This window comes from Clupea harengus, chromosome 5, assembly GCF_900700415.2.
Source record: "Clupea harengus chromosome 5, Ch_v2.0.2, whole genome shotgun sequence".
NCBI lineage: Eukaryota > Metazoa > Chordata > Actinopteri > Clupeiformes > Clupeidae > Clupea > Clupea harengus.
The window spans coordinates 11,519,123-11,540,688 of NC_045156.1; the positions used below are offsets into that span (position 1 = coordinate 11,519,123).

A 21,566-nucleotide genomic window follows, 5' to 3' on the forward strand; every position below is an offset into this window, starting at 1 on the left:
TCTATGATTCTAAAGTAGAGTCTTCTGAGGTTCTGTGGAGAGCATTTCAGAATTCTTTGAATTATCCCTTCAGAAGAACCTTTAAAAGTTCTGCGGGAACCCTATCAAACCCCCTTTGAGAGCCCAATGCCCCAACAGTCGTCAACCTCTGAGCACCTAAGTACAATCTGACTGAGTCATGCTCAACTGGCTTCACAGGAACATCAGATTGTAATGTGCAACCGAGAGGCTAACTAACTGCAGGTGCTGAACCACAAGTCTACAGTGCCTCTTTCCCAATATAACCACACGGTGTAATTCCTGTGGTGACCTACAGGAAATCACACTTACCTATCAGGTGCTTTCTATCTAAACCAGATTGACATGTATTTTACCACAGCCACCACACAATGCAAATCAAGCAGTCACCCATAGGTGGCGCCACTCACCTGGCAGCGAGCGGATAAACTCGTACACCTCCTCCACATTCCACTTGGTGGGGTCACAGGGCAGGAAGTGTTGGGGCAGCAGGGGCAGCTCCTGGCCCCGGACGTCCTGATCGAGGCTCTGCTCGTTTTGAGGCCCCGGGGCCCCCGAGCTGGCCACGGAGAGGGGCGAGGGGGGCTCCTCGAAGCTGGACATGTCGGAGCAGGGGCTCGACTCCCCCTGGCTGGGCTGCGAAGGCATAGGAGACGAGATGGATCCACTCTGCGTCTGCTGAGGGGTGGACAGTTTCTGAAACAGAGAGAAAACAACTGACCATCAATCCAGGAGTCTACTACATGCCACACATGCTTTGAGAACGAGGGAGGATAAACGGAAAGTCGTGTCCTGTGTTTTTAGGTCAAAGTTTGCTGACTCGTAAAAAGTCTTTAATATGGCCACAAAACATTTAGTGCGTGACTACTTTTCCCACGCCCTGCTTAATGGGCTGTATGTAGTATTTCATTCATAACATTGACTTTGTATTTTACACATCATACAATATTGGCAGATGACTTTCAGATAATGGCTTTCAAAGCATCACTTACAATATTTACTTAGAGATTCGATTCTATTTAAGAAAAAAACATGCCCTTAAAACAGTAGGTAACTGTGTTAGCCAACTGGGCTAAAGGTGTTTGCTGGTTAATTTGGAAGGTGTATGGAAAGAGATACGTGTGGGTTTAAGGTTCTGTTGGGTGATGATTCTGTGAGGTAAGGCATATGAAGTTTACCCCATTTATCCTTGGAGAACATACACACACACACAGAGAGAGAGAGAGAGAGACAAAGAGAGAAAGAGACAGCTAGAGAGAAAGAACAAGCACTTGAAACACACACACACACCCACACAAACCTGTTGGACATTTGATGTTCTGTTCTTCTTTGTACACCTTGTCTGATCAGAATCTATGTCTGTCTTCTTTGTATGATCAATAGAGTCCATTTGAATGAGACAGAAAGAGATAGGACGCACAGGAAGGGAGACAGGAAGGGACACACACATGGGCACAAGCTGTCTCACCTGTTTCTTGGCATCTGAGCTTGGGCGTCCTCTGGTAGCCCTGCGTCTCCAGCGACTGGTTGCTTTGGTACGCTCCGGGTGGAAGAGACCAATCCGCTTGGTGCATCCCACGTTATACCTGTCCCAAAACGATACGCTGTTACTATGGCTACAACTCCCCAACAGGTGTTCCCCTGATACAGGTGACTCACCAGAGACATGTTTTGTGTGTGTGTGTGTGTGTGTGTGTGTGCCTCTCCACTCTTTTCATATCAAGGACTGATGACACACATATCAGTGACATATAGAGTGCAAACAATAGGAACATGCATTTATATCTTCCATCACTGTTGAGTTTTAAATAAATAAAAGCACTTCTGAAACCCACAACTACTTTTGGTAGCTGTAAATATGTGGAAGATGCCAGGGACAAAATTCTTCCTTCACTGTTGAATTTGAAATAAATAAAAGCACTTCTGAAACCCACTACTTTTGGTAGCTGTAAATATATGGAAGATGCCAGGGTCAAAATTCTTCATTCTTAAGCTATCAGCAATATTGCAGCAATTGTGGTAGGTGGCTACAGGAAAACGGTAGACCCTCTTTGTGCAGTAATCAGAAAAATATATACCTATGCATGTCCAAACTTAAATCCAGGCGTTGGACAATATATTTACATAAAAGAAGGTTGTCTGCAAAAATGCAGGTGTCATAAAATATATAATAACTAAACATCACATTAGTTAGATATCATGGCCAAGCTCTTCATCAGACGTACCTCTTATGAAGCATATAATAACTAAACATCACATTAGTTAGATATCATGGCCAAGCTCTTCATCAGACGTACCTCTTAGCACAGACCATGGAGCAGAAGCGTTTGGTGCCTTTGAACTTGTAGGCAAAGTCTACCCAGCCACAGAACTCACAGGTTAACTTCGGCTCGTCCTCCTGGTCCTTCATATCTGCAACATATATTTTCTTTGTTTAATCACCCCTTTCTTTATTCTTTCATGGTTTCTATGGCCTGTTACAGGTATCTCGTGTGTTCTTAAATGCAGCTGATATGCCGTATTAAAAACAAACAACCCAAAAGAACACATGGATCAGGCACACTCATCTATACATGGCCAGCAGCTGACTCAGGGTCAGGGTATTTAACATGACTTAAAACACTCCTGTCATATTTGCTGTTTAAAAGACACACAGGCATTACTATTATTATGTAATGGACCATTAATGGCATAAAGTCTCTCTCACCCTGCTGGCTTGGGTCCTCTGGTTCTGAGTCTGTGTTGTTGGCCAAGTTATGGACGGGGGACTTCTCGGGGTCAGATGGAAGCTGCTGGTCTGGTTTCTTTGGGCTGTCATCCTGAATGGGCCTCAACATCTGACAGAAAATAAAAAGGTAAAATATCAGGTAAATGTGAGGTATTTATATGTGGTAGGAATGGGGAGGAATGGTGGGAATGGCGTAAATATGAGGATTGTATAGAACTTCTCAAAAGAGTGCGTTTGTTTTACCTTAGTTATTTACAGCACTTACCTCACTTGTAGTACTGTAATTATAATTAATCATGTAATTGAGTAACCTTACATAATCAGGTCAAAATGCGTAGTTCTGTTACATTCGAGTCATGGAAAGTTGTGTGTTTAGTCAATTCTCACACATTGCAGATAATTTCCTGTATTATCCACAAGGGGGTAGCATGTCCTAAAAGTCCTCAACTCGGTACCTCTTCTCTTAAAGTAAATCGTTTTTGTTAGTGTTGTGTTTGTATGGATACCGGAAACACTTTTACCATTGGTAAACAAACATGACAACCATTCTAACTGAATAAAGGGCAATGGACATACATCTCTTCAGGGGTACTTTCTGATGACTTTCTGAAAAAAGCAAGATGCTATGTGTTGAGTATGTCACTGAACTTGAACTGCGTAATTGAACCGGCGGTGCTTTGTCTTTAAACAAAAGTCTTGTGGCAGTACTTACAGGGAAAGGCTCGGCTCCCTCCTGAATGACGAAGCCCTCGATTACGTGTGTGAGGACCTGGGGCTTAACGATGGCTTGAGGGGGCTTGTTCTCCCCATTCTGCGCCGTGCTGCCAACAACGGCGGGGGCTTCGCAGTCGTTTCCTGAAGTCATAGTAGGTGGGGGCGTCGCTGGCGAGTTCCTAATCTGATTTGGGGTTCCTGCTGATGACATGACAAAGACAAATGGATAGTCAAACTTAAACATCAAAAATACAATGCTGGTAATGAATGGGATGCTCTGCGCATTGACAGTACAATTATCTATGTATACACCGCGCGTATATCAGCGCATCAAGCTAATTTAGAAAATCTACAGGGATATTTATATAGTTTCTAGTTAGTTATAACGAAGATAGCACACAGGCTTCCTAAAGTGGATGCGCTGTCAATGGAACACACCCCCCGGTTCGTAGCCTACGAGTGGTTGTGTGAAAATGTTAGGATAAGCTTCACTACGCATTCATTAGAAATAACGTCAGCTGTTGCGCACCTACATACAAGCGAAAACGATGACCAGGTTAAGATTTAGTCTGAGTTTGAACCTCCAATAATGTATGTTTAAACAAATTAAATAGTTGCAAGTGCAAGTACCGAAACCAACTGAAACATGCCTTGCCAAAATTATGAATAGGTTCCCGTTCCCCTAATAGTTTCTTAAGATTGTCCACACAATATCAGTGGCAAAAGAGGCTTACCAATTCTGCTCGAGTCTTCTTAATTTAGCAAAAACAGCTTGCCTACTTCATACTTCAGTGACTGAATGAGTCCGACAGCGTTGCGCGCGACGCAGCGGCTATGGCATTGAGACGCTCGCCTACCCTACTTCATTCCTAAAAGACTGGAGGCGGGCAGATTTCCTGATGTGTGCAACAAGAGAATAAAACACTTTAGTTGCGCACGCCGCCCCCTCAAACTCCCACATCCCCGGAAAAGCGGTGACACAGAAAAGCCTGGCGGTAGGATAATCTAAAATTCTCACGCTCGACGAGGAATCAGAGTAGCACGTTTCTTACGGCCACAAAAAACTCCACCAGAATTACCTTCAGGGACTAAATTGTGTAACCTCACCTCACCTCAGCCTCAACCGCATGAATCAGTTGGGTGCGTTAACGATGTCCACTGCATGATAGACCATTACAACACTGTTATTCAGTAACCTATGACAACACGAAAACACTTAAAAGAATCTAGTTTTCACTGGCTATCGTCAAGCCGTAGTTGTGATTTAATATGGGAAACTGTAAATCTATGTCACTACAGGCTGTTCTGACTTTCAGCTATTTCGAGGCCATACTGTAGTCGGGGGAAATAAACTACTAGCAACATATCTCTGAGTCCTCCTTGGGTCTATTTTTGGGCTTCAAAGGAGACATGAACTGTTTATGTTGAATGCCAAGAGAAAGCATGACAGCTTGACTATGCACTCACGCCCAAGCAGCCCTCATAAAAATAAAAAAAACCTTTTGTGTGTTTTCCACTTTTGACTTAATAAGAAATGTACCAACACAAAAAAACAAATGCTCACAGCAGAGTTTGCATACAGCTGTGCGTGTCAGATATACAGTGCCAATAGCTGAAGTCCAACAGCTGTGACACACTGGGCAGTGTAACCCGACTGCTCTTCTATAGAGGTGGTTGGCTCCAAAAACTCCCTTTGTAATCACACCTGCTAAAAAAAGCACGAAAGTAAGGTCTTGAATGCCATTTCCCCAGTATTTACAAAACATTAGTTTTAAGAGATTTTTTTTGCCAGAGACATGCAAAACCAGGTCCATGAAATTCATGACTCTGGTGACTGTGCTATAATTTCGTCTGGATCACGAGTTCTGAATATATTCAGCTGAAAAGAGCTCTCAAGTATCAACTACCCCCTGGCAATGTTTTAGCTGTTCCCATCGCCCCCATTTTTGTGATGCTAATTCCTAATTGATAGCGCATTCATTCATAACTCATTTCATAAATATTTACAAGCTTTCTGGCTTCTCTGAGCTTTGGATATAATGGTCACATCCATCTCCTCTTAAGGGCCACTGAAAACTCTATGACTCGACAGAGTATCATTACTATGCTGCCGTTGTATATAAAAACCTCAGACGGGGTAGCCCAAGGCATGGAAGCTTGTCTGACATCCATTCAAGGCTTTTCCAAACACTTCCTCTTATATTTACTTAACATTCTGTTCTGAAGCGTGCTATTTTCCCTGGGGCAACATGCAGAAAGAGGAAGGCCTACATCTTATTAGAGTGTGGGAAAAGAAACTGTGACTTCAACTTAGCTGGCGCTGTGCTCTAGCAGTTATATTTCAAGGTACATGAGTAAACACAGGTACCACCCAAGCCTGTTAGAAATACAGTAAACACAGAGAAGTGTAGGGAAGTACAGCAAATGCCGCTCCTTTTAGACTGCGTGGAGATTATATTGAAAAGACCAGGAGACAGTCAGAGTTGGGGATACTGACATAGTACATACATACACACATACACACACACACATACATACATACATACATACATACATACATACATACATACATACATACATACATACATACATACATACATACATACATACATACACACACACACACACATATATACACAGGTTTGGGGAGTAACTAGTTACATGTAACAGAGTTGTAGTTTTAATGTAATTGTAATCCGTTACAGTTACTGAGAAAAAAATCTTTATTTAAATTACAGTTACTAATCAAAATGTTGGTGATTACAAAGTGTTTAAATCCGAATATATTCTTTTTGGTAATGCGCTTTAAAGGAACATTATGCAACAATTTGACCTTAAAATATCAGCTTCAAAATCATGTTGGTGGTACACTGACTTGTAATACGGAGAATGGCGTCTGTGCCACTGCCACAGCACGCCTGGTGTGCCTGATGTAACTTTGGGGTACAGGGCGCGAGACCGCTCACGAGAACTACATAATTCTTTCTAGCACCACCTCACGCAACAACAACTAGACCCATGTGCTAGCTATAAGAGGAAGCTAGCACAGTATTCTCTGTATAGACATCATGGCAGAGGCGACGAGGAAGACGTTGTTGGAGGAAGCGAGGAAGAGAACAAGAGAGAGTAACCGACCAAGTCTAGGACTGGCTTTTACTCGTTGGCGAGAGCTAAACGTTACAAAAGGATGTAAGTCAGATGCTGAGCTGGCCTTCTTTTTGTTGGACTAGTCAGTAATAACTTATTAGCTGTCTTGCTATGTCCTGTGTTGTCCTGATGTTTGGCTTTGTTAAGAAAGTTGTCGACTCGCTAGGTTTTCTTCATAAATTTCTCTGCCAATGTTATTTATGAAAGAATGTGACATAGGCTGTAACCTTATTGGTGTCATCCCTATCTCACAGAAATGTGTAGTTTTTCCAGAGGCCTAAAGTCATCGACCTGTCCTGTCCCCCCACCCCCATCCAAATAAATTCATCTTGCGTCAAAAAGTTTGGTCAGTCTTCATCAATCCCACGTCAATAAGCCTTGGAAGTTTGCAACCTTGAAAACTCAGCTAGTTTGTAATAAATTACACTGTCCAATGTATTTTAAGCATGTCACCAACAACATTTTAGATTACACATATTTCACATTCAAAACCTAGAGAACAAAGTATATGGACTGTTCCCAATGCTAGCAGTACTTCAGCTAAATAAAAAATTGTCTTTCTTTGTTATTATGTTAGCGTTCATCTCCAATGACACAATAAATAAAACTATGCAGAGTCATATTTGTGTAATATCTTGTGATATTACTCTACCATGTCAGTCTGCATGCTTCTTTGGCTTCTGCCTTTGTCTTTGCCGGTTCCATATCTTTCAGCTTGTCACCATATACATGTGTACACTGTCCATTAGGGGGTCTGGGAGCGATTTGTATTCAGTACAGTAGTGTAAAAGTGAGCTACACTCTGCAACTTTAGGGGGAGCTCAGTAGCAAAAAATACCAATTCTCTAATGGGGCTTTAAAGCTTATTTGTAGAATATAACATCTATTGTGTTGCTTTGCATCTTTTCGCCATATAGACAGGCTCCATTCAAATTTTGAACATTGTTTTTGATTGATTCTCCTGTTCTTGAATTTGCACTGCTTCTCGGCTGCCAGTCAATGTTCATATGGTGTTCATTCATATTGGTTCATATACATGCCTACATACATACTGAAACAGATTGATGGATTAGCGTAACGTGTAGTCAGAAAGACAGGGAATAAAGGAGTGGTAGAGACGGAGTGAGACAGAGACAGGGAGTAAAGGAGTGGTAGAGACGGAGTGAGACAGAGACAGGAAGAGAGAGTCTTTGTGATTAGCTCCAGTGGAAGGAACCTTTATCTCCCCCGTGGAGGCCTACCTCGTGTCTGGAGTGCAGCGATGGGGGTGTCAGTCTTGGGTTGCTCGGCGGGCTTGGCCCCCTGAGGGGGGGCGGAGGGGGGCTGCTGGGAGCTGTGTGGCGGGCAGCTCTCTCTCACCACCAGGGACGTGGGCTTGTCCTTACACTCCGGAGCCAGCCGCGACGCCTGCGTGGCACCACAGGACAGGAGAGAGAAGCAGTCGTCAGGACATAGACCTAGCATGTGTGTGTGTGTGTGTGTGTGTGTGTGTGTGTGTGTGTGTGTGTGTGTGTGTGTGTGTGTGTGTGTGTGTGTGTGTGTGTGTGTGCAACTCACTGATTGAAGATCATCTTTATATTTGTTTTGTGGAATGGTGAGTGTGTGTGTGCATCTGTGTGAATTGAGCAGATGAAGTGTGAACGTTTTGAGTGTTTAATTGGCAACACCAGTAAATACAGGAAATTGTTAACACAGCTGGTGTCATTTTGGTTACGTCATAAAAATGATGAAACCTTAAGCATCATAGCAGGCAACCATTTGCCATTTATACTTAACATTTACCAGATGGCCTTATCCATTAAAAGCATCCATTTTACTTGTGCACCATGGTTGAATTCAGGCTTTTACAATTGCCACTGTCTGTACAATAGTTTAGCTACAAGATATACTGTAGAAATCAACCTTCAAGTCATAGATACACAAGTAACATTTGGACACAACTCCTTACCATGACCGGAAATGAAAACGTTCCACATTAAAATCAATGTGTTTTTAACTCACTTACATTCATGGAGTTATAAACAACCACATAGTTATATAAATGAGCTTTTAAAACATATAAATGAGCTTTTTTAACCCAGATTAATGTTACAGAACTGAGGTTGCCAAGCATATTTTCTTACTGTGTTCACTGTGGTTTTAAAATGTTCCACAAATATTTATTTGGGTTAGTTAGGGGCATCACTAACGTAGCCTGACTCTGGTCCAACCACAATCACTGTGTTCGTTGTGGTCTGGACCTGTTCCATTGGAGTCAAATTAGGCGAGGGGATTAGCTAATGGGCATTGATCCGAATTCTGTTGACAGTGATTGAATCATCTTGTGGCTCATTTTAGTCACAAATGCTGAGATCATGGCAAACAAAAGCTAAAGAGCTACACAGAGAAAGTTGGTATGCCGAGCTTGTCAAATACAATAGACAGGCATAATATCTTATACCTCATTATCAAAGACCGATGTGGCTTCCTGCTCAACTTACCACAACTCGGTCATCACAATTTCTGATGACATTGAACCAAATGATAGATTTGTTATGTGACTCCATACAGCACCTATAAACACATGCTGTATTCTGTGAGTATCTGGTTGGCCTTTAAAAATGGGCTCATGCTATACTAGTCAGTATTACTGTGTGGGATTACCTGGTTGGCCTTTAAAACAGGTACATGATATACCCTACTGTGCCACCTGTAAGTACCTGATTGGCCTTTAAAACAGGTACATGATATACCCTACTGTGCCACCTGTAAGTACCTGATTGGCCTTTAAAACTGGTACATGATATACCCTACTGTGCCACCTGTAAGTACCTGGTTGGGTGTGGGATGAATCTGTAGGTTGATGGCAGTGAGCTGGACGGGCTGTGCTTTGGCCTGGCTGAGGGCCGCGTGGGCGTGGGCGTGGGCGTGGGCTTGGGCTTGGGCTTGGGCTTGGGCTTGGGCTTGGGCTTGGGCTTGGGCTTGGGCTTGGGCTTGGGCGTGGGCGTGAGCTTGGGCTTGGGCGTGGGCATGCGTGTGGGCGTGGGCGTGGGCATGGCTCTGGTGATGGCTCAGGTCGTGGGGGCTGAGGGTGGAGTGGAAGATGGTGGCGTGCTGCGTGGGGCCCAGATGGTGGTGCTGGTGCTGGTGCTGGTTCTGCAGATGCTGGGAGGAGGCTGGCTTGGGCATCACGGGGACCGGGCCCGGCGGGCCTGTGGCGGCGCTGTGGGAGGGCAGGCCAGCAGGCTGGACGGCGAGCGACTGGGCGTGGAGATGGGGCTGGATGGAGGCGGTCTGCAGGAGCTGCGTGGCGGGGGCACCGGCGGTGCTGGCAGGAGCGACACCAGTCCTCTGGGCGGCGGGAGCAGCCTGGTGCTGGATGACGTACTGCTGCGGCTGCTGCTTGATCAGAGAGTGAGGCTGGATGTGGGCATAGGCTGCAGGGACGGGGAGAGACACAGGGAACGGGAGTCAGATATGGATACATTACGCTTTACACTGATCTGAGATCTGGACACAGTGTTACACTAAATAAATACAAATGTTTTTTGTTTAATCTTTTTTGCAAATTACTGTATTTAGTTATTTTTTTGATAGAAAAAAAACAATGACAACCAGAGATAACCAAGATGGTTGGCAACCAAAAAAGTACAAATATTTGGGCAGCGCAAACACAACACACATACACTCGCACGCACACACAGAGGTGCATCTGTAATTTTAGGAAGGAGGGCTATGTCTCATAGCACTACACCACTAGGAACGTGTACACAGACAGACACACACACACACACACACACACATACACAGATAACCATTTGTAATTATAGTAAATGTAATGTCTTCAAACTACTTTGGTCTACTTCAGATGAAAAAATATTTGCATATCTGTTTGTACCTTCATTAGCGTGACACCATGAGCTGATTTTCATCTTGAGTCACAAAGCTAGTCATTCCCCCACAGCTGCTTTGAAAAGCAGATGACGCTCAACAAAGCTCCACAGAGGCAGAAACACATCAGTCATGAACCCATCAACAACAGGCAGCTCAGTGTACCGTTGAACCTCCCAGATGCAGAGATAACACTTACACTCACTCAAAGTCCATCAACACAATCATACATCAAGAGCTCTCTCACGCCCATAACAAAGAACACAAACACGAGGTCTGGCTTAACCCAGGCAACTGAGACACCTCTACCAGAATTTAAACAGGCACATAGGATCATTGTGAATCAGTGAATCACTGGACTGCACTGCACATTGAAGTTCAATCAATCAATCAATCAATTCAATTTTATATAGCGCTTCTCTATATACCCGAAGTCGCTTTACAGAGTCCAGAGTCCAGTAGTCATACACACACAGTCATACCGGTGGTGGTAAGCTACCTCAGTAGCCACAGCTGCCCTGGGGCAGACTGACAGAAGCGTGGCTGCCAATCAGCGCCAACGGCCCCTCCGACCACCACCAACATTCATTCATATTCACACAATGCAATTTCACTGTTGAAGTTCACTGGACTGAGAAAGAGACACTTAAGATAACCATTATTAGAGTACACGAACATGGGGCCACAGCTCATTCTTGGTTCCTGAACATTTATAGGTGATTGCGACCCAGACAGAGGCTAATAAACACCTCCGATACAGAACCATGGTCCAGTCAGCTCAGATAGGCATACTAGGACAGCTCTAAATGAACACATGAAGGCTCAGATAGGCATACGAGGACAGCTCCAAATGAACACATGAAGGGACTCAAGCTCCTGTGGACTCTTGGATATTGAAGGGTGACTGAGAGGCTTCTCAAGAAATACAAATGTGGTGGGCGAGAGTCATCCAGACTCCTGTATGGAAAGAGCGAAGGGTGACTGTGATATCTGGCGCCATAAAGAGGGCAGCCGCCTCGCGTGACTCAGCACACCAGACACCCCCCCCATACAGTATAGGCTTTTACTGTAAACATTAATGGACTTGTCCAGGCCTGCGCTAACACAAAACACGTGAAGCTTAGCTAGCGACTGACTGGTGAGAAAGAAAACATCTGGTCCATTGTTGGCTATCTTGCTCTCACACTTTTAGGGGATTTATCGACATCAATCACAAAAAAAAGGCGTTGATTCGTGACCTGATACTTGAGAGGTGGATGAATACAAAACCTGCAGAGAAGTCTTGACTCATTTATACTCTTATCACTGAGCCATACAGAAAGCCCAGAGCCTTTTACATTGAGCTTCACCGGAATGCTACATTAGTCCCCAACCGAAAACTGCTAGGCTGAATCAGAACCCTAGCCATACTGGCGAGCAGAAGAATGCAAAAACATTGTGCAAACACATTCCCTCACACATACAGTCACATTCACATAGGCATCTGCACACACACACACACACACACACACACACACACACACACACACACGTGCACACACAAACACACACACACACACAAACACACACACATGTTCTGTGAGTTGGTGCCAGAAATCTGCAGACATTTTTCCCTTGTGCCGCCCCTGTGTATTCTTCAGTCTTCCTGTGCTGATTGTTGGTGAGGACTGTGAGTAGTGTGTGTGTGTGTGTGTGTGTGTGTGTGTGTGTGTGTGTGTGTGTGTGTGTGTGTGTCTGTGTGTGTGTGTCCGTGTGTGTGTGTGTGTGAGTAGTGCTGTTTGGAATGAGGCGGGATTCTGGGCTGCGGTGGAAATATGTGATGTTTCTCTCGCAGCACAGTCGAATGTCATTAAGCGCCGAGCCACAGGCTGGAAAATCTTTCTTTTTTTTGGGTCATTTCGTGTTGTTGCTCCTCAGTCAGACCCAGGGTCTCAGCACTGAGGGTAGGCGGGGAGGAGGAGAGGCAGCAGCAGATACCCACATCCCCTGGGCTGGTAAAAATGACAGCTATGTCTCTGACTCTCATGTGTGGATGGAGTGTGATGTCTGTAATGGAGACACTACACACCACAGCAGGACATCCATAAACGTATACGGGTCGCAGACTCTTATGTCATGTTGGAGGCTTATACTGTAGTGATAAGCACAGAAAAGCCATCACCGTTCTTTTCTACCCCTCAGGTCCTCCCTAACTGAACTGATCATGGGATTGTGAACACATATGACTCCCTCTCTCTCCCCCTCTCTCCCTCCCTCTCTCTCTCTCTCTCTCTCTCTCTCTCTATCTATCTATCTATCTATCTATCTATCTCCCTAATGTCTGCTGTGTGATGTTCCCGTGTGATTATCTGTGTGTGTGTGTGTGTGTGTGTGTGTGTGTGTGTGTGTGTGTGTGCGTGTAGGAAAAGGAGTCGATGAATATTCCCCCAGAGGATCCACAGCCTTGGCCCAGCCCTGGAAATTCCCTGAGTTTCCAGATTCCACCCCTGCATCTCAACAGTGCAACACTGCCACCATACTCACACACACTCTCTCTCTCTCACACACACACACACAGACACGGAGATAAACACACACTCTCTCTCTCCATCTTGCTCACTCTTTCACTCAATGAAAGTAACTTGCACTAAATAAACAAACACACATGCTACTACTACTGGAGATAACAGTGTCCAGCACCCATCTCAGATGTCTGTGGCAGCAGGAGTCCGGTGAGGAATTATGCTTCCGATAGGCCAGGCTACAATAACACCAGGCTGAAATCTGAACCAGACTTACGACACATAAACACAACATTCTCACATTTCAAAATCGGAAACCCCAAAACACAAGGCCAGCAAACCTCAAAGTCGGGACCAATCTTGACAGACCATAAAGTCAAATCTGTATCACCAGGAATCTCACCCTGTGCGGCGTCTTACACTGGCGCTATTGTTTTCGGCCGAATCCCGCTGACAGTCACATCATGTGCGAAGCGGCTTCCTGCTGACAACTCACATGGAGGTGTTGACAGGATGCGCTTGTGCTCACTGAAGCAAAGCCATGGCTCATCTGAGTGGTGGAATGGCATTCTTTTCAGTCAGTGAAAGAAAATATTGAGTCATGCTTTGTGTGCCTGTGTTTGTGTGGGAGAGTGAGAATGTGGATACTGTACATATACTGATAAAAACTGACAGTATTAGTATAAGGTGAAAGTAGGAAAAGTCTGAAAGATAATCCGTGTGTATGTGATAGCCGAGGGCCTTACTGTACAAGTACCTCTCAGAACTGTGTCAGATGGTTCAGATAGAGCACTTTAAATTATGTCAACTCAGGCACACACACACACACACAAACACACACACACACACACACACCTGACTGCACACTGCCACTGAGAATTCCCTCGCAAATGTTGGTGCTGTTCCGAGCCTACCAATAACACGTCCCTACACAGTAGCCTAACTATGTCTTCTAAATCAGTGGTCATTTATGTTTCCCTCAGCTGTCACACTTTATTTGGATGGTCCCTTATAGACTATCTACAGATGCTCAGATTATGAATAAACCATCTGTTGAAACTACAATTTATGGTTAAGATTAGGGTTAGGAATTGGGATTTGTTAAGGTGATGTTCAGTGAAACCATCTGTAAAGTCTCTGTAAGTGTTACCCCGTATGTCTAACATGCACCAGGACATCTCTGAAGCAGGACATCAACAGGCTGGTGTTTCCGGCTAAGAATTTTGAGGGCTAATGCCTATTTTTATGACTTTAAATTTAGGTTTTAGTCATACGGAGTGAATTGTGCTAGTAATTGAGGGCATGTTTATTGTTTTATTGTAACTGTTCAGTTAGAGAGACTCTATAAGCCATGTTTCATGTTTACAATGTTTTCACACCTTACCTTAGTACCTTATCATAACTTAATCTTTCCTGATCTTCTTACTCTTTGAAATGCTTTTTTTTTAATACATTTATATAATAACATTTGCATTGGTGCTTTTGCTGCTGGAGAGATAAAATAGTATTAAGTGTATGAGCTTTAGATGATAAACACTGAGATATAATACCGACACCGTCCATACAGTTGAAAATACCATGATAAACATTTGAGCCCATATCGCCAACTCCTACTTCCTCCACCAACAATGCAAGCTGATTTATTAGGCCCTTGTTGGCAGTAAGGCAACAATGTCTTTACCCTTTCGATTCGTGTCTGCTAGTGTTGTTACTACTCTTTGTGTCGTTTCGTCAAGCTCCAGCCCTGCCCCCACTGTTGTAACCACATCTCAAACACAAACACAAACACAAACGCTTCATTTCAACATCGCCACACTTAAGACACCCCCACTGGTTGCTGATTGGCGGGCCCCTCATAATAATAATAATAATAATAATAATAATAATAATAATAATAAACGTTATTTGTATAGCACCTTTCATACAAAACAATGCAGCTCAAAGTGCTTAAATAACTGCCTATCAATTCATCTTGAAAACGGCAGTTCCACACTATAATCCCCGTGAAGGTGAGCTGGTAGCAATAGGCAGGCGGAGTCAGGCAGAGAGCCTCAGGACATTGTCTGTTTACTTAACGTATGAGTCGTTAGCTAGAGAAGAAAGGGAAAGGGGACCAGTTACTGTCATTGTGTTTGAACTTGGACTTAGCCAGTAGATTAAATAAATCAACATGATTGTATGTCATTGTCATTGAACAAGAAAATCACACACAATAAGAGACGCTTAAATGTATCCATATCTAATATTTGCTGTGGATTTACATGTATTTCAGTGCCTGCGTAAGAAATTGTGTTTTTAGTTTCTCTTTTATTCTCTCTCTGAAAACATCATGATCATTATTTACTCTCAGTCAGAGTTGAGGGCCGTTGCCGTCTATATTCTCTGTCACACACACACACACACACACACACACACACACACACACACACACATGCACACACACTTACATGCACACACACACACACATGCACACACACACACACACACACACACACACACACACACACACACACACACCTAGAGTGTGAGGCGGGGGAGACCTCCGACTCCCAGCTATTCACAACACCTGGCTCCTGCGCTATGGCAACCACCAATAGCCAGTGCCAAACTGCTCAGGGTGGCTCAAGGTCTCAGGATTCAGCCACGCTTTTATTTGTTTGGAATTCATTATCGAATGAAAGAAATCCTGTCCCTCTCACTTACGTGTGCACACACACACACTCACACATTAGTGAATAGACATACACACACACACACACACGACACTGCAGCGCTGCCCAACTGTCCACCCACCCACCCACCCTCCTTTCACACACAACACACACACACACACCACACACACTTGCAAACAGTGTTAATCCAGCTAGCCACAGGGCGAGTCACTCCCTGTCCATTCATGGTGCCACGTCCACCCATCTGTTGGCTCCCTCACCCAAACACACTCTATGACTAGAGAAGAAGGAGTCTCTCCAACACACTCTATGACTAGAGGAGAAAGGGTCTCACCCAAACACACTCTATGACTAGAGGAGAAAGGGTCTCTCCAACACACTCTATGACTAGAGGAGAAAGAGTCTCTCCAACACACTCTATGACTAGAGAAGAAAGGGTCTCTCCAACACACTCTATGACTAGAGGACAACAGAAGGAAAAGAGGCTTTGGCATGGGTCCGGCCCTGATCTGGCCCTGATCTGGCCCTGATCCGGCACAGATCTGAGCTACTGTCTGACTTCCTTTTCTGGATTGTGGTGTAAACATGGAGGTCTGTTCCAAAACATGGCAAAGGCTGTGTCATTTCTGAGGTCAAAGTTTTACACATTCAGGTTTTGACCAGCCTTTCAGGCAAATATGTTCAATAATTGAGTATCGATAAGTGGCTGCATGAAATAATCGGTAAAGGACTGCATACATTAATGGAATTTAAGCCTTGTGGTTTATTTGCTTTTTTTAAAAAAAACATGACGCCACCTACAAGCTCTTAATCCTTGGGAAAAAAGTCCAACGTACAAATTTAACTGTTTCACTATAGTGCAACATTCCGACCATAACTGCATATAACCAAATAGGTTATGCAAATACACTTAGAACGGTACTTGTAAGTCCTTGAATTTGTTACTGACAGTCTTGCGCCCCTGAGCCTGTGTTTGTCAGAGGACTGGGGTGCCGTATGTTTGCCAGGCTGCCTGAGGGCTGGGATGGGATGGGACTCAGGGGGAAATTACCCAAAATGCCAGAGGACTGCTCTGCATCACCTGAGGATTGTTGCTAAGCAACCGGCGAATGAGAGTTGCATTGTTCATGTCAGTCATCACACAGTATGGCCCGCATGGACATAGAAATGCTATTTATGGAAGCACAGGTAAGAATAGGTGAATTCCAGTGTTGATGGCACAGATACAAACAAAGGGTTGTTTGATGCTGATCACATTATAATTACACTACAGCAATTCCTTCACTGTGACTCTAAAAATTCACACAAAACACACTCTAAATATACATTGTGTTTGATGGGTTCTCAGAAATATGTGTGTGTGTATGAATTCTTGTGTATGTGTATGTGTGTGCTTTCATGTGCTGTGTGTGTGTTGGCTTATGACTGCGTGTGAGAGTGCATGTATGGCTTTGTATTTAAATGCTTGTATTTCTTGTGTGTGTATGTGTGCGTAAGTGTGTGCTTGTATGTAAGTGTATATGTGTGTGCTGTGTGTGTGTGTGTGTGTATGTGTGTGTGGTGGCTGTATCCAGGGTGATCCTACCAGGGGCGATGAGGGGGTGGCCTCCAATATTCCCAACGCTCCGACTCATGTTCACAGCCCGCACCTCAGTTGCCATGGTGCCCTCGCTCTTCTTCACGGCTTCTGATTGGTGGTTGGCCTCTGCTGGGGGCGGTTTGATGGTCGGGGTGGGGGTCTTGAGGAGAGCGGCGGGCTGGATGGAGATGGGGGTTTGTTTCAGGCTCAGGGCCTGCAGCGCCTGGGTTTGGGTCAGGGTGGAGGAGGAAGTGGTGGAGGAAGAAGAGGTAGTGGAGGAGGAGGAGGCGGATACTGCCCCCTGCTGGCTACGAATAGCTAGGTTCTGTACCTGAAGGGAAAGAGAGCGAGGATGTTATGACTGTGACTCCACAAAGCAGAGTTTGTTGTATGTGTTAGCCCAAGACAACAGTCTTTGCCCAATCATCCTTAAAACATATACACAGATACACACACACTCGCACAGACACATACCCACATGCATGCACACACACACACACACACACACACACACACACACACACACACACACACACACAGATACACACGTGCACACACACACATACACACGCACAGTCGCACACACACACACACACATAGAGATACACACGTGCACACACACACACAAACACACGCACACACACACACACACTCTCTGCTGTGTGCGTACCCACCTGTGTGGACACAGGCTGCGATACCCCGTCGGTCTGGAGGGCGGTCACCGTGGCCGTGGGGGTGAAGATGAGCTGCGGGGACAAAGGAACAGCGCGGCCTAGGCTCCTTGCTACTTGCACAAGGTTACTTTGCTGAGCCTGAAAATCACACAGCAACATGGAGGGCTGCCTCAATCAACAACAACCACTTGCCTCTGGCTGAAGGTGCAAATAACTGGACTGTTCAACACCACTATGAAAATGATGGAGGTTGAGAAAGTTATGATAGCATTTAAGGGACATCAAGATGTTAAGGATGTTAAAATAATAGGATTTTACCATTCATTCAGAAAACGTCACTTTAAAAAGTTCCTTAAAATATCTTGTTTGCTTCCGGTTATGTGTAGACGCTGAGGTATTGTGGGGCTTATGTAAAGCCGCAGATACAACACCGAGCGAAAACAAGAATTTGACTCGAACTATTTTAGATGAGCTTATATAATCGAAAGATCAATACTGTTTCCATGAAGAAATACTAACAACATATTTGAAAGGGACAATAAGTTCATACAGGAAATTGTATGTGAAAGAAAAACACTGCCAGTGCACAGTAAGTGATTTTTACTATATATAAACCTACAGTATATATATATTTACAAGACAGCCTGCCGGCACTGGCATGCTATCTTATATTACTTAGACACCCTAGAGTACTCTAAATACAATCACCAGTGGAATAAATGAAGTCTTTACAGATGGAGACAATGAATGTGGGACCAGGGAAAACCTCAGTAATCATTTTCATAGTGATACATGTGATGACAGAATGGTGATAACTGCTTTATAGTTTATAGCAATAATAATCTCTCGACACTATAGTCTTCCAAGTTATGAGATGATGACACACAGCGTGTCGAAATCATTAGATGATAATAGCCTAACACAAATGATGTAGTCAAAAATGACAACCCTGTTGTGAGTAGGGTATTTATGCATCGTTGCAAGACCTCAGCACAGAAGTGCACTTTGAGATTTTGTGTTCTGTGTTCACTGCCCTCGGAGCTGAGGGAGAGAGTGTATCTGTAGAATGACAGATATTGCTGTTCTAGCTTTTTGGGCTGACTGGCAGCATTCCTGTCTGAGCCTGTCAGAAGTGCACTGTGATTACACAGGACAAAAGGAGAAGCATCTTCAAACACACATATAAACACACTCTGTCATGCAAGGCCTGTGGCCATGTGAGAGTGAGTGTGTGTGTGTGTGTGTGTGTGTGTGTGTGTGTGTGTGTGTGTGTGTGTGTGTGTGTGTGTGTGTGTGTGTGTGTGTGTGTGAGAGAGAGTGAGAAGGAAAGACAGAGTGCGAGAGAGAGAGAGAGTGCGTGTGTGTCAGAACCCAAATCTATTTGTACTTGTCTACTGGGCCTAATTTGTGCTGGAGCATGCTGCTGCAGCGCACCAGAACATTCCGGATTGGGGCCGCCACCTATATGATTGGATCCTGTGTAATATATTCAATGTTATCTGTTCCGTCATTCTTTTATTTTCCGTTGAAGTAACTCGTAAATCACTTGTTTGCCTATTTTGGATGCATTTTAAATCCGATTAAAGAGATAGAGAGAGAGAGAGAGAGGGAGAGAGAGAAAGAGAGGGAGAGAGAGAGGGAGAGAGAGAGAGACATCACTCAGAGGTCCGTTTCCCAAAAGGGTTGTTGAGCAACCACTGAGGTAACCATGGAGAGAGAGTGTGCAAAACTATAGTCTCTCTATCATTTAACTACGGTAGTTGTTCAACAACGCTCTCGGGAAACGCACCTCAGGTCAGTGATGCCTGAATTGTGTGCAGTTTTGTGCACGTCACGTGAGCTAATGTTACTGCCACTTGAACCTCAGGAGGAAACTCAAAATCACAATCAAATGTGTTCAGTTTGTTTAAAGCAGTAGGTCAGTCAGATGCTAAAGCAGGCCAAAGTCATCTTGGCAGAACGATGGCGATTAGAGTTTGTTTTCTTAGCCTGTGTGCTTTTTGTGGTTGGGAATAGAAACTTTCAGCCCTAATTCCATTTCCCCACTTTTTAGAAATCTACAGACAGAAGCGAAACGACAGCGAAGTGAAGGGACAGCCAACGAGACAGAGAGAGAGAGAGAGAGAGGGAGAGAGAGACAGAGACAGAGAAAGAGAGAGCTGTCTATGCGCCTACCCCTGCTGAGTCTCAGTGATCTGAAATAAGGCTTTGTTTGTGATGACAGTTTTGTTAAGTTTTGTTAAGTTTCAGCAGCGAGCACCTAGGCGCTGTGCTCCAGGCACTGTGGATTTTCTGTTGCATTCCAGGACTTTTCTCCTCTCCCCTGACCCGTCGGAACAGCTCTCTCTGTGTTCTCTGAACTCCTGATTCACAAATGAAGCACAGCTTGTCTAAGTGCCTGCGGTCTTTAGAGCTGCGCACACAAGTGCTTGTTTATGTGGGACCCACGATTAAGCACATAATTCTTTGCACAAATATAATCTTTCATTCCTCCTGTAAATGCTCTGCAAATGTAATCCTCTTTCATGATTTACATGTTTTGAATATCCCAGGCGTGTTGGAGCCCTGGATCATCGTACACTCTTTTTCCTTCAGGAACAAACCGATGTTTACTAATGCACTAATGCACAGAAGGGATGTTTGTGTGCATGAGTGTTCATAAGTGTGTGTGTGTGTGTGTTTGTGTGTTTCTTACCATCTGGGCACGCAGGTACATCTGCGCCTGGCTGGCCGTGAGGGTAGAGTTTGTAGGGTTGCCTAGCAGCACGGCCTGCTGGGATATCCCCGCTGGAGCCGAACTCACACTCTGGGCTCGACTGATGAGCTGAGCAGCCACAGGAGAGGTGGTCAGGTTGATCTGAAAGGGGGGGGGGGGGGGGGGGGTCAGAGGAGGGAGAGAAAAGGAGAGAGAGGAAGAGAGAGGGGAAAGTGTAATCACATATTTTATGAACAAGTTCTTTCCATAAAAGTCATGATTTAATTGTGCTATTCCCAATGTAATGTCTCATCAAAACTATGATTGAATTATGATTAAAACTATGATTTTTTTTTTAATATATAACTGCCACACCTAACAATGTCACAGTTGGTGAAGCAATTGGTGTATCATGCATTGTGAGATGTTGTGTGAGATGGTGTGCCTGCATATAAAATAATATAGAAAACATTCTGTTTATGTTTTTAGTTTAATTCTTAAGTTTCTTTATCCTAACAGATCACTGATTTACTGTAGACTCACAGTGGCCTGGGAGGAGCCTGTCTGTGGGGATGAGGAGTTCTGCCTCCCTGCAGCAATACTAGCCTGAGAGAGAGAGAGGGGGGGAGATGGAGGAGGGGGGGGAGAGGGAGAGAGATGGAGGGAAAGGGGGATATAGATAGAAGTAGAGGTAAATGGGAGAGATGGAAGAGAGAAAGATAAAAGGACAGATAGAAAAATGGAAGAAAGGAGGGAGAGAGAGAGAGAGAGAGAGAAAAGGGGACGGTTGTTAGCAAGTCAGTTTACATTTAGTACAGAAAGTATTCAGACCACTTCACATTTTGTTATGTTGCAGCCTTATGCTAAAATAGTTTAAATGAATTCTTCCCTCATCAATCTACACTCAATACTAAACTGACATGGTAATTCAGACCCTTTGCTATGACACCTGAAATTTAGCTCAGATG

General features: G+C 44.3%; 1 protein-coding gene across 1 annotated transcript in view; it reads right to left on the reverse strand.

Annotated features, from left to right (window-relative positions):
* The window catches only part of phc2b (polyhomeotic homolog 2b (Drosophila)), a 36,556-nt gene that overhangs the window by 1,133 nt on the left and 13,857 nt on the right, over positions 1-21,566 (reverse strand). The window contains exons 4-14 of the mRNA XM_031567161.2: positions 21,142-21,204; positions 20,599-20,760; positions 17,904-18,041; positions 17,236-17,560; positions 9,419-10,023; positions 7,849-8,014; positions 3,459-3,661; positions 2,726-2,855; positions 2,316-2,430; positions 1,487-1,604; positions 429-714 (exon numbers count right to left, since the gene is read on the reverse strand). Of these exons, the coding sequence (XP_031423021.1) occupies positions 429-714; positions 1,487-1,604; positions 2,316-2,430; positions 2,726-2,855; positions 3,459-3,661; positions 7,849-8,014; positions 9,419-10,023; positions 17,236-17,560; positions 17,904-18,041; positions 20,599-20,760; positions 21,142-21,204 (2,311 nt within the window). The remainder of the gene's footprint in view (positions 1-428; positions 715-1,486; positions 1,605-2,315; positions 2,431-2,725; positions 2,856-3,458; positions 3,662-7,848; positions 8,015-9,418; positions 10,024-17,235; positions 17,561-17,903; positions 18,042-20,598; positions 20,761-21,141; positions 21,205-21,566) is intronic.